This window comes from Amblyomma mixtum, chromosome 3, assembly GCF_055824585.1.
Source record: "Amblyomma mixtum isolate Tamu chromosome 3, ASM5582458v1, whole genome shotgun sequence".
In the NCBI taxonomy this organism is placed as follows: domain Eukaryota; kingdom Metazoa; phylum Arthropoda; class Arachnida; order Ixodida; family Ixodidae; genus Amblyomma; species Amblyomma mixtum.
The window spans coordinates 122323601-122340664 of NC_143014.1; the positions used below are offsets into that span (position 1 = coordinate 122323601).

At 48.0% G+C, this 17064-nt stretch overlaps 1 protein-coding gene across 2 annotated transcripts in view; it reads right to left on the bottom strand.

Moving 5' to 3' along the window:
- LOC149351661 (synaptotagmin-15-like) overlaps positions 1 to 17064 on the bottom strand; it is a 93132-nt gene that overhangs the window by 23353 nt on the left and 52715 nt on the right. For both annotated transcript variants that reach the window (XM_089580999.1, XM_089581000.1), the window contains exons 2-3: positions 8221 to 8380; positions 5750 to 5980 (exon numbers count right to left, since the gene is read on the bottom strand). In XM_089580999.1, coding sequence (XP_089437125.1) covers positions 5750 to 5980; positions 8221 to 8380 — 391 coding nt within the window. The remainder of the gene's footprint in view (positions 1 to 5749; positions 5981 to 8220; positions 8381 to 17064) is intronic.

Here is a 17064-nt window from a genome sequence, read left to right on the forward strand (position 1 = left end):
ATGACGTCCAGCCAGAGGAGAAGCGCACGAGGGATTGAGACTTCCCTGCGGCTTCGCGAGCAGTATACGTGTCAGCGCAGACGGCGCAAGCGTCTCGCGAAGCGTTCGTACACGTCTCGGGCGCAAATTTGACGCGAGTCGGAACGGTTTTGAATGTTACCGTTGCGGAGTTCACGATCGCGCATAATGCGCGCGTGCGCCTCGCGAAGAGCATTCACTCAGCGTTTCCCCTGTCGGTGAATGAGGGCGGGAGTGCGGATGAGGGTGACGAGCGGCAAAATACTCCGACAAATTTCAATTGCACGTAATTTGAAAATCCCGGGTTCGTGCCGCCTCCCTTTAACGTACAGTGCAAGCACGCAGCGACGATGCCGAGCGCCGGCGTCAATCGAGAACAGGCGCTGTATAGTTTGTCTTTATTTTTGCTGTCCTTCCTGGTGCGCCCTGTACAAGGCAATCACCGAAGAAGCTTGCTGATTGCAAGTAATCACTAAAGCCTATCGAGCTTAAAGCTACGTGTGCCCATTTAGCGCATTTTTTTCCTTCTGCAGCACGTGGAGAAACGCAGGGTCGCAAGCCAGCACTGCAGCAGTCGCCGTCGGGTCAGGGTAGCGGTATTTGGATATGACGTAATGAGGACGCGGCGGCGTTTCAGTCAGCACAGAGTTGACAGCTGTCGGCCGCAGAGGTTGTCACCCTATTTCGGTGAAGGGCACGAGCGAAATTCGAGCAATAACTACCACTGGTCCCGTTTTATTATTTTTTTTTCAATAAATGTCACCGGCGTGACTTGTATAGGAAGTCGCGACCTACATGCGTGATTTCTTTAAGTAACGCTGGAATAACAAAGATTCAAACACTATTAATTTACATTTACCTGTAATTCCAACTCACGCTGAGACCACGTCCAAGCCACGTGCAGCTGAATTATCCCCATTATTCTGAACACTTGAAGATAACAATAAACAAGCGCGAATTTTTAACAGAATTTCGTCGCACGCACGGCACAAAGAAATGCGACCGATACAAAGATGCGTCTTATGTGTGGATTTTTTTTTTTTCGAGAAGGCAGTTTACGGTTGGTCGTCATAAGTATAACTGAGCGATTTTCCGGACATGTCGTACTAATTAGGAACGACAAAGAAAGAAAACAGCTTGCCAACTTCAAAATTAAGAATTTCTTTTTCTAAAGATGCAAACAATTGTGAATCTTCTGAAACCGATCGCTGAAGTGAATGGAAAGTTGGCGATTTAGCCATCGTCGAAGGGCTGTAAGCCGCCCCCCGCAATGCAGCAAAAGTTGACTGGAAAGCGCTGTGCCAAGGGCAATGAACTGTATACTTACTTTTGAGAGGAGACTAACTAAACTACTGAAGATAAAGGAGTAAAGAAAAAATCTCCATATTACGAAGGAAATGGGCAAATGCTCCCAGAGTACAAATACATCTGGTGGCTATTGTCAAGCATCGCATAAGAAAATGCCACCCTGGGCGCTGACGGTCTCGTCGAACTGGTATACACACACGGCGTCCTTCATACACGGTGAAGAGCAAGGGTGACACACTGTGCTAAAAAAAAAAAATATTTGAGGGCCCAATCGCCGCACACATTGATCACTGAATTCGAGCTCGCTTATAGTTGAAGAAAACAAAGCATTTATATGATGTACCATGCGTCATGAATATAGCTTTGAATCTGTCTTAACTATATATAATATAGATATGTATATATTGCCAACGCGCAGTGTGGTTTCTGCCAAGCGCGAATGATATATCATTTGAGACGAGACTCTGAGTTAGTACATCTGCACAAATTCTAACCAACTGAAACTAGCCAAGCTGCTTGGAAACCCTTGTCGCGATAACGCTTTGTAACTGTGCTTTATTCGCTTCGCACTTTAACAACAGCGACCGCCCCTGTCATGCGCGAAGCGGTTTGTAAATTTTTGTCGAAAACGCTACCCAACCATTGTCACCCTAACCGACTTTCACTCCAGCGCTGGGGCATCGAAGCTGCGCGCTGACGGAATGTCACGCGTACCTGTGCAACACTCGCCAGCGAACGGCGCTGCATCGCGCCAGATGTTCTGAAGGCAGTTTGCCCCATTTGAACGAAGGATATAATTGGGAAGAAAAACCGCAGCTTTTGAGCGTGCTCACTATGTATTTATAAAACTCGAAATCGAATCGCCAGTGAGCGAGAATGCTACTTTTCTAAAACAATGTCGCTAAAAACACCCTGAAAGTAAGCTCTACACGAGTCCTAGCGAACGTCACGCAAGATTCGCCAGGCGCAGGGCCGTCTTTCGTTTCCATTCAGTGCGGGAAGGAGGAGCGGTCGCTACAAACGCTTCCCCCCGAGACCCGCGGCAGAACAATAGGCTGGGCACTTTACCGCATAGAAGCAAGTAGCTCGTGAAAATTATTAAAAGCAGTGGTCGACTTGTGAGCAAACACTAAATGCGGCACTTGAATACAGATGTCGCAGCTCATAGACAAACTTCCGTCTAAGGCGACTCGTGTCATTGCTGTCGCATACTGTTCACTTGTATAACTCTGCGACAGAATGGCGTTTATCACCGGGATGACGAAGAACGAGTCAATTTATAGACCAGAACTACCGAGGAGCGATTTTGGAACGTGGAGAACAAAGTTGGATCCTGGACGAGAGCTCCAGCACCACGAAGGCGATGAGGGATCTGTGAGGTGTACGTGTTTTCGGGGCAGCGTATCTATAATTGTAAAACAGGGACAGTAAAAAAAAAATCAAAGAATAAATCACTTCACTTTCAAGCGCTTGACGGCTCATCTTTCCGTAGTGCGAAGCTGCATGAAAAAAAATTTGCTTGGTGATGTTTTTTTCCTGTTGTCATCCTAATTAACGCGTTCGACAAATTGAGTCGTGGCGCGACACAAATCTTGTTGGTTCAAACAAATTTTCCATGCTTTCTACTTTTTTTTTTTGCAGTTCTACTCAGCAGAAGCCAAGGGCAGGTTCAAAAGAGCCGCGGCCCCATCTCCCCCAGCGCGAAACGTTCAATTAGAAAACCACACTGGCCACCATTTTTGGAAGAAAAAAAACAGTTCAGTAAAAGCATAGTGCGAAAAGGATCTTCTCCCCACTGGCCCCCCGTCAAGAAGGGGCGGGTTTCAGTACAACTGCGTCAGTACAACAGGTTTCAGTACAACAGTACAACATCCTGCTCCCCTGCTCTTCTTTTTCGGCGTCTATGCGCATTGGGTTTCTAACCTTGATGGCAAGAAGTCAGATTATTTTATTGCGAAGGAGCGGGCAGAGGACGCAGTATTTGGCAATTTTCAGGCGATACAGCGGACTCTTACTGCATGCGATCGCCTAAAAAAAGAGGGTTCTCTCAGCACAAACAGCCACGACACGCGTCGCCTTTTACGCAATAAGTTTTGATCGACGACCCGCGACATCTGTATTCAAGCGCCGCTCTTTGTGTTTGCTCGCACACTATCGCTCGTTAGCCATATCTCACAGGCGTTCCATATCGCGTCTCCCTCAAGCGCGATGTGTCTTGAAGCAAATGTCAAGAGAATCAAGCTTTTTTTTTTTTTTAGCTAGGTATAGTTGCGGAGGTGTCGGCTTGCAATTCTGCTTATGACAAAAAAAAAAAAAAAAACATCCCTAAACGACCCAGCGACAGCAGTCGCAAAGGCATTGAACAAATCAGCCTGAAACTATATCATGGAAGGACGCAGTTACGAAAAATAAACAAAAATTATTGCAGACAGCTAGCGAACGACAGGCACCAAATCAAGGCCAAGCAATGATGGCGAAAGCGAGCAGAAATGCTCGATGAGGTTGATCGTGTGCGGCTGCAGCATATGTCGATTGAGTCGAGCGCACCTGCGACTGCAGAAGCCACTTGGTCATGTTTAAGCAGTGCAGATATGGAGCACTTTGTAAAAAGCTCCTGTTGGTCTCCCGCACGCTGGACGCAGGACTTTGGGACGCGCTCGTGGGTCCAGGACGGCGCGTTCAGGATGACGGAGGGTTCAGGACGACTGACGGCGCGTGCCTACTCGGCGTGACCGCACTGTACACATTGGCACCTCGCTTTCACTGCGAAAGGTGTTCCGGGTGCATCAAGGGGCGAATTTCGAAAGGCGTGTGAGTTGCATGCCAGCCTAGCGATACTCGGGCAGATGCAAGCGAAAGTGCGTCCGGGCTTGTCTTGCGCACGAGAGGGAAGTTCGTAGACCTCTTTCAATGCTGAAAAGCTGGATGTGCACGCATGCAGTCTACTGCGCAACTGCGCCACACACAGATTGAACCGTGTACCACGCTCGCACCTGCGACTGTTTTTCTAGCACTGAGTACCCGTGCTTCGTGTTTCTGGTCCTTGGCAGCTGTGGCACCGATTGCTACACAACGGTACGGTCGAGTGTGCGCAGAAGTTGCTTCCTGCTCCGAATTCCTCTGGACTACTGGCGAAGCCGAGAGTATAAGCGCGTGGACAGATTTGCTATTGTTTTCATGCAGTGGAAAGTGTGCGCAGCCAAAACAGACTCACACGTGCATGGGATTTCGCTTGGAAAACTGTGGGCCAGAAGACGAGGGTAAAGCGATTGGCACGCTTTGCCGGCACTTCGACAAGAAAAAAAAAGCGTAGGTTCCGAGCAGACTTGCACGATATCAGTTCTCAGCGCTTGCAAGATATGTGACGACTTACGTAACGTTTACAGCTGGGACACGCGAGGCCAGAAATGTTTCGCCAGCTCAAGGTACAGTGCATTTGGATCGGAGCCCTTTCGGATAACAATGCGGCGGTATGCGCGCAAGATGAAATAAATGCGCGGTACGAGTTTATGCTGGCGCTACAACATTCTTGAATTCAGAAAAAGCCTTCCTGTCTCTCGTTTTCGGTGGCGGCGGCTTTGCCTTCCAAGTGATAAAATCAGCAGGCAAGACGGAAGAGGCGAAGACAGCCGGTTGAAGGCTAAGTGACAATCATCTGAAGAGCAGAACCACCGTATGTACGCTGATTCTGCCTTTTTTGTAAATCGTCCACCAGTCCTTTTAATTGAACATCGCGTGATAACCTTCTTTAGGCACCTACAATTACGCACCACCTAGCACCTAAAAGAGAAGCCGTGAGCTTAGTAGAAGGCCATATCGACCTCAAGCCTCAGAGCTTTCCCTCAATAACCCCTTCCTTTCCCTCCTTCGTCGCTGGCGGACACATGACTCTTCTGGCTCAGTGTTCCCCACTGAAACGTAGGTTCGTTTATTCTGCGAAACACCATTGGAGCAGTACTCTCCAACTACGTACACATACATTGTGACTCCATATGAGAGGCCGCAGCTGATTCGTATTGTAATAAATATCAAATTCCTAGATTTAGCCGGACCCCGTCTTTTCGGTGACTGTTACGATCTCCTGTTACCAAATATATATATATATATATATATATATATATATATATATATATATATATATATATATATATATATATATATATATATATATATATATATATATATATATTTTGCAAAGAACCGCGCTTTTTTAATAAATTGCAAGCCATAAGTTTTCCTTTTGCAATGGGATCATGCTGCACATTTGACCCTATTTCTACTACCGCGGAGAGTTGCAACAGGGGAAAATGCTTTGGTGTAAGCGTGCGGTCAGAGCAAAGAACGTGTGATTTCGTGACGGTGTCACTCTTTAAGTCTGCTATGGTCACGTGTGGCCGAGAGCAGGCGCGGCGGCGGGGCTCACCCGACGTTGCAACCTTTGGGGAGCAGGTTTCCGACGAGGCCCTCGGCCGAAGGGGAGCAGAAGGAGTTCCAGCGGACAAAGCCCGGCCGCGCAAGAGGCTGTACAGGCTCGGCCACGGTCAGCTGCGCGGGCTGCACGTCGAAAGACTCCGGCGTCAGCAACGACGGCGGCGAGGCCCGGTCGAGACCGCCAGCTTTGGTCGGCAGCACCCCGGTGAGCGGCTGCGACAGCCTGCAGCGACCAGTGCTCCGATTAGTGCCCGGCGCACCGTCGGATTTTGCGCTACTGAATCATTACCCTGAACTTCCCGCAGGATACCACCTTTCTCGCGCTCAGCACCCCACTTTGGGTACCTGCGATAGATTAGTGGTGTACCAAGAGGCTATCTTCTCTTAGTTGGGCCTCACCAGCTTTCCGTTTACCTGTCTTTAGGTGCACTCAAGCGAACATGCTGTAGGCACCCACATGGACTGAACGCTGCACCAGGCCAGCTGTTGTCGCTTTCGTGGAACTGGACAACGGCTGCCAGGCGTAGCCTGCAACCTTTCCTTTGTTTATTATTAAGAGGCGGTTGGGATGAGTTCGATTCATAGAAGGGTATTGAGCATGATGTGTCCCTCATTCAGACGACTATTTTTTAGTAAGAGGACTTCATTCAACCCCATCAGCCACCTTCGATACGCCCCTGACGCCAGAGGTCTGACGACGAGCAGAATCCTCCCCCCCCCCCCCCCCCCTTAGAAAAAAAGAAAAATAATGAAAAGAACAGAGCTGACAAGTGCTTTGGTGCTGGTAATATTCCCGTGCGCTTCACGTCAGGAGATAGCTGGCATTTCAAGCATGCACTTCTTCAGCGGGACAGTATTCCGGCGGTTTGTACACTTTCCCGCAACGTAGACTCTGTCGAGACGAGTAGAGGAGTAATACGCCAAAAGCGAATAGTCAAAGGACGGAGAACAAGCACATGACTGGAGCGGCTCGTGTCTTCCGCCCGTGTTGCTACACAAAATTTGCGCAGGTATTCTCCAGGTTTTTTTTTCACCGAGTTTCTCGGCGTTTTCGGCCAAGCTTGTGGTGGCGGTGGTGGTGTGAAACTTTTTATTAACAGCCTTTATGTTAGGCGTTCAAAAGGTCCTGGGCCAAGGTGACGAGGGCGCGTTGCAGGTTCAGGTCCCGGGAGGCAAGCCAGATGGGCCACGGTGGGGGTGGCGGGAAAGGATAGGCGGGGGACTGGAAGGCTACGTGGCACTGTGTAAGGCAGTGTTCTATGTCTGCATATGTGTGTGCACAGTTTGGGCACTGAGGTGTGGAAATGTGCCGGTACTGATAAAGTTTGGCTGGTGTACGTAGGAGATTAAACTGTATTCTGCGAAGAATGCGAGCTGCACGGATCGATAAGGATGGGTGTGGTGGTGGTAAATCAGCTAAGTCCCATTTTTGCTGCTTCTCCTCCTCGTCGTCTTAAATCGCGTCAGTTGTTGGCTCCAATCCGAACCAACTAGCTCCATGTCTCGCCTACCTGTTCCTTTTACTCGAATTCTAGATTAACAGAATGCTCAAAGAGTAAAAATGGGAGGAAAAGACTGTTGCCAGTCTACGCTGTGAGCGAGACCCTGCAGGTCTTATGTGTGCAGTGTTGCCTCTTAGGGACATTTACGCTGTAGATAGACACAGCCACTGCCGCAGCTGCCCACGAAGGCGAGTGGTTTAAGCGTCTGCTGAGTTCCGTGCAGGGGCTGAAAGCGGCGGCTGTGCTCAGCGTACTAGCTGCCGTTGTCGCCGCTTGATGGCCGCATCATGGTCGCGGGCGTCACGACTTGGGGTTTTCCTTTCTTTCTCTCTCCCCGCGCTGAAGACTGCCTCTTTTCTTCCATCCGAGCTTTTTTCAATTAGTGAAACATGCTATCGAACGTGGCCAACTAAACTCATCACTAGTTTGTCAAGTTTTCAAAAAAACATTAAGTAGGTTTCATTACAGTGATCACGACTTGCGAAAGCAACGCTCTAAGTCTAGTCCCAGATCTGTCATACTTGCGGGTTATCGAGGGAGTTAGTACGCAGGGTGTTTTAACAGCAATCCAGTGTATTATGCCGGGTGTTCTTGATACCGTATACTTTAGAATCATTAGGTTTGTTTCAACTCTGTTGACCTTTCATCCTAGCCTTTCAACGTCATCCCATTTCGCTGGATTTAGTTGCATTCCTCTGAGTGACGTAAAGAATCCCCCCACCTCCCCCACACACACAGGCGCACGCACACACACGCACACAAAAAAAATTCCACTCAAGTTTTGGGGAGCTGCCATTTGAAGAGCGATCTCGACGAACACACCCACGCAATCTGTCGACATGTGCCGCGCCTATTGTTTCGTGGCAGCGCACATCCGGGTTCGCGGCTCGAGTCCGCGGTCAACGTGTCGCGGCAGCTGCGGGCTGTAGGTCGGCCAGTCGCCGCCGCGTCGTCCACTCACATTGACTTGCGGTGCCATGGCTCCCGCGTGAGCAGCGGCGGCTCGGCCGAGTCGCCCTTGCGCTTAGCCCTGCGCAGCCGGAACAGCACCAGCCACACGACCAGGGCCAGCAGCACGGCGCCGGTGACGATGCCAGCCGCGATGGCCCACACGTAGACCCCTGCGGACACAAGGGGGGAAAAAAGGCCCATTAGAGTCTATAGCGCACGCGCTGCTTTTTTTTTTCGATGGTCTGGACCCTATTGCCGAGAACGAATACGCTTCCTCATTCCTCGAACTTAATTGTTCTTTTTTCTTTATTTGCCTGCTGACCTAACACTTTCAGTATTATTTGATTGTTCTCGTTGTTCAAAATGAGGCGAGACAAGGTCGCTTACGCACACGTATTGCTATTGTCCCCATTTTCTAAAAGCAAAAACAAACAACGTTTGTCAGGATAACCGCCGTTGATTTGCTATTATTATTATCTGAGAGCATCACGGAATACCTTGATATATACCGCAGCTCGCTGCCTGCATTTTGTGTACAACTTCGGTTCATAATGCAAGTTGCTACTGAGTCGTCATTGAGATGCCGTAATAGAAGCTCTGTAAACTGCATGCTTGAGGCTGGCAATCGGAGAGTTCATTTCACTCTATAGCTGTTTCCGAAAAGCTGCTTTGTGAATGTGTGAGGCTTTGTTTTACGCTTTGTTACTGCGTGTTCTAGGCCTACTTGCCCTTTCCACATCTTTGTGAACAGCGCAACAACAGAAAACGCACACAGGAACGAGAAAGAAGTAAAAAGGCGCTGACTAGTAGCTGATACAGCAGCCTCAGTGAACGCGTGTTGCAATGCACACCGGTAACCAAAACAAAGAAAGATTTGCCAGAGTGAAGGTGACAAGCGCGTTTACAGAAACATGAAGCAGGGGGAGATGTAGGCGTAATTAAAACCCGCTGTTAAAGAGAAGCGTTCTTTTACTGCCAGACTTACAGCCAGAGCACCGACGCAAAGGTCCCCATGTCTTAGAATCTCACACGCCTCAATAATTTTACATGTCCTCCTAGTTTTGTTCTCACTGACTGCTTTTGCATCAGAAAAATGACGAGTGCAACCGCAAACCCTGCACTCATTCCCAACCTAGACACATCCTGTTTCACTTGCTGAAAATCGGTTGTTTCTGTCTGTATGCATGCTCATTGCTGTTGGGCTCTTCAACTCTCTTCCACGCAAACTTTTATAGATCCTTACTTTTCGACGATGCTCATTGTCCAACAACAAAAACCAGTACGTAAGAGTGTAGGCATGGGCACTTTTAATCCTTGTTGGTTTTGTTGCCGTTTTTATAAGTGGCCAGAAACAAAGTTTAACAGGTGTTTCCTGGATGCTTCAATAAATGTTTATTTATTTATTTATTTATTTATTTATTTATTTATTTATTTATTTATTTATTTATTTATTTATTTATTTATTTATTTATTTATTTATTTATTGCACAGTCTACATCATTGCGGTGCTGTTGTAAACATAACATGAGAACCGTAACTTGTCGAGTGCCTCCAGCAGGAGAAAGAGAAAGGAGAGCAAAAACAAGAAAATGCATGCTTTACATGACACCAATTACAGCACGGGAAGCACAACGAAGCAGGAAAAATGAACATCGCGACATACAAAACGCGGCATACAGAACTAAAAATACACTAAATGAAATCGGTGCGTAAAACAAAAGGACAACAACCATGTCGCAACACACAACAGGTTAAGTAGAACGTACGCTAAAGAAAGGCGATGAGAATAAAATACAAACAATAAATGCAAGCTCAACCGATGCCACAGACATGAGTCCAAAGCAAACGCCTTCCGAAAATCACAAGTTTGCAGTGAGCTTCAGGCACGGCTAATGGGGGAGGAATAGTTAAGGTGCTGCTTGAGAAGGAGCTTAATATGAAGAAGGGTACGAAGTTTCATAGGCCTCTTCATGGCTAATAATGCCCACATGCGTTATTGGCCGGTAAGTGACACCCCTCTTACAATCTCGCTAGCAGTGGTACAAATTATATGCACGACAGAGCTCTTAGTACCACCTCTCTGCAAGGGGTTCAGGCAACAAGGAAAAACCAGAAAATAAAGTCACAAAGTAAAAGAACCTTGACAGCGGTTAGCTTCTGGATCACGTGCTTTAGCACTTCATGCTTTTGCTTGCCAAGAAAATCACTCCGCAGCGCATTGGCATGTTACGAACTGCAAGAAAATTTGTCACAAACAGAAAAGAAAAATGCGAAGTTCTTGTGGTCGGAAATGGAAGGCTTTATGTTATGCCGTTAGGAAGGTAAAACTTTTTTCGCAGTCCCCTAAAATACGGCCTTAAAAAATGTACATACGAAAACTATGTCGGTAGTGCGAAATTTGAGCGCAGCTCTTCGTACTTTTCACGCCACCTGCCATGGCTGGCAGGAACGGGTGCGTAAGAGCTACGCTCTAAAATATACGAGGTCTGTTAGAAAAGTATCCGACCTTTGGCCGCAGAAAAAAAGCTGGCATAACTGGAGCGTTGCAAACCTAGTCACCTTCAAAGTAGTCTACTTGGGACTCCACACAGTTCTCCCCACGGTGCTGCCATTGTTGGAAGTATTCCGAAAAGGCCCCTTTCGGAATGAAGTTTAGCTCAGCTGTCGTTACTGTCAAAATGTCTTCTCTTGTCTGAAATCGCGCTCCTTTCAATGGCCTCTAGATTTTGGGAAACAGCCAGAAGTCGCAGGGGGCCATATCAGGAAAATAAGGAGTCTGTTGAACCACAGGAGCCTGGGTTTTCGCCAAAAAAGTCTGAATCAAGTGCGGGGAATGTGCAGGAGCATTGTCGTGATGGCCATTTTCGTGTTGACCTCAACTCCGGTTTTTTGCGCCGCACAGCATCACGTAGGCGATGGAGGACATCCCTGTAGTACTCTTTGGTCATTGTTTGACCCTGTGGGGTGCTTACTCGTGATGTGCCACACAGAGGTAGTCAAAGAAAGCAGTCAGCATCACTTTCACATTGCTGCGCACTTGGCGGGCCCTCTTTGGTCTTGGTGACGTGGAATGTTTCCACTGTGACCACTGGGATTTGGTTTCCGGGTCGTACCCGTACACCCAAGACTCGTCACCAGTAATTATGGTGTTGATGAAGTCGAGGTCACTGTTTGTGGAATTCAGTAGATCATGTGAGACTTCAACACGAAGCTGCTTTTGCTCCACCGTGAGCAGCTTCGGCACGAATTTCGCCGTAACTCTCTCCATGGCCAAATCTTCGGTGATAATGGATTGTGCAGAAAAATTGCTCATGTCCACCTCTTCCGCGATTTCTCGGATAGTCACTCGACGGTCCCGCATCACTACAGCGTTCACTTCGGCAATGACCTGGACATTTCGGCATGTCGATGGCCGATCGGAGCGTGACTCGCTCTCCAACGATGTGCGGCCATCTTTGAAACAATTGAACCTCTGCTTAATGTGTGTGCTGCTCATAGGATCATCACCGAAAGCCGTCTAAATATTCCGAATGGTTTCCACTTGGCTGTTGCCTAGTTTATGGCAAATTTTGATGAAGTAGCGCTGCTGCTGCCACACCGCCATTTTCCTTGCAATAAAAAACCGACGAGAGCACTGCGCCCTGCCTCACTCAAACGCTGCGTCCCAGCGATTGACACTATCGGCAGGCGGGAAAAAATTCGTGCATGCGCACGAAGGTTCAAGGTCGGCTGATGCAAGCGCGCTTGTTTCATAACCATCAGGTGTTCGCAAAAAAAAAATAAAGTCGGATACTTTTCTAACAGACCTCGTACAGCGCAGTCGTGGCGTGGGGTGCGCGAACGAAAAGAACACTTACACGACATGTAAGACTAGCGTGGATATTCAGTACAACCGACATTTTTGGGACACCCCGCACATTCGATGACCACTGCAGAAACTGTCGTCTGCTCTGAAGAAGTTACGCGCTCACGGGCACCTTCAACGCTGTTCTGTCCCCCCTCCGTCATCGCATGGCGAATCATCCATGATCTCACTTTCACGCAAACAATAAAACCGCTGTGCCTACCTAACACAAAAGTAACCGAAATAATAAAGCGTTCACGAAAAAAAGTAAATATACCTTCAGTTTATACGTTATTTTTTATATTTTGCAGAGCAAGTGCCCCGAAATTCTCCCCTAACATGCTGCGGCTTACGTGGAGTTCAACATATGACGTGGCAATAAGCCTGGCAACTGAGGATGTTACTTTACCTGTACGTGAACACACTGCACACGCACACTGCGCGCTGTCGCCCATGATTGTCTGCAGGAGGACTACACGTCAACTTACAGCAGCACAACGTGAAGCAATGCATCAACGTGTGTGTGATATTCCAATGCGCGAATGCGTTTCCGCTTGTTGTCTGTCTTTTGCTTTTCGCATTCGCAAGCCTTGCAAGACGAAAGGCTCCGCAAAAGTGTTTCCAATGCGCCGCCAGGAACTTCTCTTCAGCTGATCGCTAGCACGACACATGCCCACCTTTCCTATATATCACCAATTCGCGTAATCTGTCGACCTCCAGTAACGACCGTCGCGTAACTCAGTGGGAATATTTTAAACGTAATTTTATTGGTTGATTGGTTTATACGGGTTTAACCTCCCAAAGCGACTCAGGCTACGAGGGACGCCGTAGTGAAGGACCCCGGAAATTTCGACCACCTGGGGTTCTTTAACGTGCACTGACATCGCACAGGACAAGGGCCTCTGGAATTTCGCCTTCTACGAAATTCGGCCGCCGCGACCGGGTCAAACATAATATTGAGACACCAATAGAGTCCGGAGATTGTGCGCTAACATGGTGAATATCATGGCCAACCGTTCCTCCTGGCTGCAAAATCTGACTTACTAAATGCGTCCTGCGCTCGCACTAACTATTTCTGAGGGCCATAGGAAATCAATGGGACGTACCGAACATTCCAAATTCCCGCTGTGATTATGAGTGTTGAGCGCCACGGGGCACGTGGTGGAAGCCGCGTAAACTAGAAGAATACTTTGCACCAACGCTAGTGACGGGCTTCTTGCAGCGACGTGCCGCCCACCGGAGTGCTGGCAGAGCACCGGTCGGTATGCGTTGTTATCGGCCGAAGATGGCCAAAAAGGGCAGGTGCAGACGAATCCTGTGAATCTTCAAATATTACAGAATATCTGAAGGCTCGTGACTCACCATTCACTTTTTTGCTTTTTGTCGGCATACGTGGTGTACGTAGCATACGTAGAAAATATTTAAGGGAGCACCGGGTGCAGCTTCGCCGCGCACATTAGGACAGGCAGAAATCAGTCGCGTGCCGTGCGTACTGCTCGAGCTAAGGGGCGCTGGGACGGAAAATGCACATTCCAGACGCGAAGGAACGCCTCGAATTCGGAAGTGCGGCATCGCCGAGCTAGCGAACCCAATACCGAGCGTTGAACTCTCGTGGCATTAACGGGCTCACCTGAAGGCTCCGCTTTGCACTTTGCTTTTCCTTTAAGCACAGAACTGTGATATTCAGATAAGCTCTTCTAGCCAAGAATTAAGTGCCACGCTTTATAAAAATGGTTCAGAATCCGCTCAGCCCAACTTCTTTGTACTTACTTTCTCATGAAAAAGAAGAAAAAAACGGAAAGAAATGTTTTCAGAAGTTGAAATTCGGGGAAGTTCACGAAGTGCATTCCGCGGCCGGAGCGAAATTATAATTCTAAGTACTATCACGATGGAAAGAAACGCGAACAGAGCGGAGCCTTGGCGCTCCGCTGTTCGCATTTCGTTTAATCACGCTTTTACTTCGGTGGTAGCAAAAAGATACTTGAGTTGTCCGTAATGCATTCCAGGATGACTCTAACGTTTTTTTCTTGCCACCCGGGCAAAATCACCATAAAAAAAAAATTCGAAGAGGGGAGCGTAAAGGCGCCGCGATGTTCGCGTTTGTTTCCATCGTGATAGTACTACGTTGACAAAGCTGTTTCCATGAGCTGTTCATGGATGACCAGAGAAAAAAAAAAAAACTTGGGGGCCTTCTTGACCACATTCTTAAAGAAGACGCCATAGCATTTAGGTCCCTGCTATGGTGGCTATAATGAGTATGTAATCTTATTGCGATTTTCCCGCCAGAACTCGGGTTCGAACCGGTTCCATTGTTCATGTATGGTACGCATGAGTCATCATCTTCTAGAGTGTTCGAGTACCTTTCTTGGATTATGATATGAGATTATACTAATCCGACCCACTATTCCACCTTAGCCCATTTTCTTGTGTGGCCTACTTCGAAAGTTTTGGAGGTCCTTTGAAATTTTGAGGGGGGTAGAACAATTTTGGGGTCCTCATATTTTCAGATTTCGCGGGGCCTTATGATTGACCCACTGGTGGCCACGTGGTGTTGACGTCATCACCCTCTCAATCGCATTCATAGAGGGGTAAGCAATGTGCCACTGTCCGGCAGGTGGCTGTTCCAAACACAGCCATTGGTGGGGCTTAGGTTGATCTTCCCGAGCTCCCGTAAGGCTCATGCGCAGCACCACGGTGGGTAAGCGCAATTGCATTGAATCTGACCTATCTCCACCAATCATTACTTTAACTGCCACCTGTCGCAGTGGACACCTTCCACGGGGGGCAGGTTGTGACAGCGTCAGAAGGTCACGTGACCTCTCTCGACCAACCAGGGAATTTTTCGTGACAGAGAAGCAGGAAATTTTTGTGAGACAACAACTTAAATGCTATAGCCTTAATAACGTTTTCAACCACGTCATCCCAGTCATTTCTCGTTAAGGTAAACACGCAGCCGCGTTCCCGTCCTCCCCACGAAAACAACAACTGTGCAATAGGCTGCACTCCTGCCGCCAGGCACAGTATTGCCGCTAACCTCGTCAGTGAACATGAGCACTTCCCAGCTGTTCCGAACAAGTCCCGAAACCAAGGTACAAAAATTTATGCGCCATAAATCTCGCCATGATTTAGTGGAGCGACTTCCGTAAACGTGAAAGGCGGCAGGAAGCGCCCCGCACTAAAGCTTGTGGAGTTACCTTTCTCTGCTGTGTCATGCCGGTATTCAGTGCAAACGTTTTATTCAGTTGATCGAAACACACCGAGTGAAAATGCAACGTACGTTTTCATCCTTCCATCTTCGCCTCTGTCCCTCTTGGCGAGTGTCAAGTGTGCTTTCACGCTCGCACATGAATCGATACAATACACAACTTCCCTTCGTCCCCTCCCCACGTTGGACCTTTCCCCCCCCCCCCCCCCCCCCCTTTTGGTGCGCAAAATGTTTCCGTGCGAATCTAAGGTGCGAACACTGCCGAGAGGGTAGGCAGAATGAGAGGGTCGGCAGAAGGTCGGAGGGTGAGTCGGCTCATTCTCGACAGCGGCCAGCGTTGTCTCTTAGTCCGTTCGAGACGCCAATGGATGCACGGGCACAAATGCCTGGTGCCCACTTTTGATGGCCCCGCCTCGACGATGCATCTTCGCAAGCGCCATAGCCTAGCTAAGCTGCCGACTGAGAAAAGTCCGCTAATAAATTCGAAAACCCTTATTTGAGCACGAAAAACGGCAGCTGTTCGTGCTCATCAGAGTCGAGATAAGGACTGAAATGTCACGGGCGCTTTCAACAGAGCCTGCGGGCCGGACCGAGCGTCTTGCTGGCAGTCATGACAGCATGCACCTGTATCAGCCATTTCTTTTGTTGTTGTTGTTGCCTTAGTGACCCACGACTGGGGATAAGCCGGGGTTTCCTGAAGATCACGCAAGAGCGTATTTCTCTTGATGATGATGATGTTCTAAGGCTTAATGCCACTTCTCCTCTTCTCCTCCTCCTTCTTATTCTTCTTCTTCTTATTATTATTATTATTATTAATATTATTTGTAACCATAGCGTGCACTGCACTATACAGGTTGCCCTACAGCGCGGATGAGCCAGTGAACGGTCACTAGGAAGTTGGTTGCCTGAATGGTTGAAGCCAACGCTGGGCAGGACGCGCCGGAGTCGGTCGGTTGGCGGGGCGAATGGTTAGAGTCGAACAGATGGAGGCACCAGCACAATACAGCTTGCGTGTCTGCGTGGACAGACTTCTCTTACCGCTCACTGAAGCATTCCATGAAAGACCATACTTCACAGTTCCGCGAAAATAGTGATCGGCTATCAGCCTTCGAGAAAAGGAAAACGCGACCTTCTTCGCGGCCCGCATCACTGTGCCTTTGGGGACCGAGACGTTCTAGATCTCCATTACATTTGTGATCATTAACTAACTGCTCTGTAGGATGCTTTTAAAAAAAATCAGTAGAGTTGCAGATTACTGCTCTCGGACATGTCACTACAGGTACTTGACCTGCTAAACACCCTTGACTTTTCACAGTTCTTGCTTTTTAAGCGGGAATCTCACTCAGGTTCCTCGATGCGGTGAACGAACAGTACAGTAAAAAGAAAACAAAATATTGTCAGTAATACATGCCACACGTGCTTTCTTTATTTGTTTAAAGTCCAATAACCCCGCAAAATGTGCTTTGCTTGTATTCGGAATAAAAGTTTCGACATTAAACACAAGTTCTTTCAAACACCTCTCCCTTCTCTTTTTTTTTGTTGTTCACGGCCAGTTCTTTCATTGTAATAACTTATTATGTAAGCGCTACATCTGTTGCAATACGTGCATAGTGAAAGCTTCACATTCTTTTCCAAATCTCTCTAGATACGCAGGTCTGACCAACATGCATCTATCTGTTTTAAGTACATATACAAATAAAAAAAAAATCTTGCCAAATGATAACCACCCTCCAAAAAAAAGTTTACAACCTGATAATTTTTTTTTTAATCTAGCAGCGAAAGAGAGCCCGATCTATTTCCTGCTC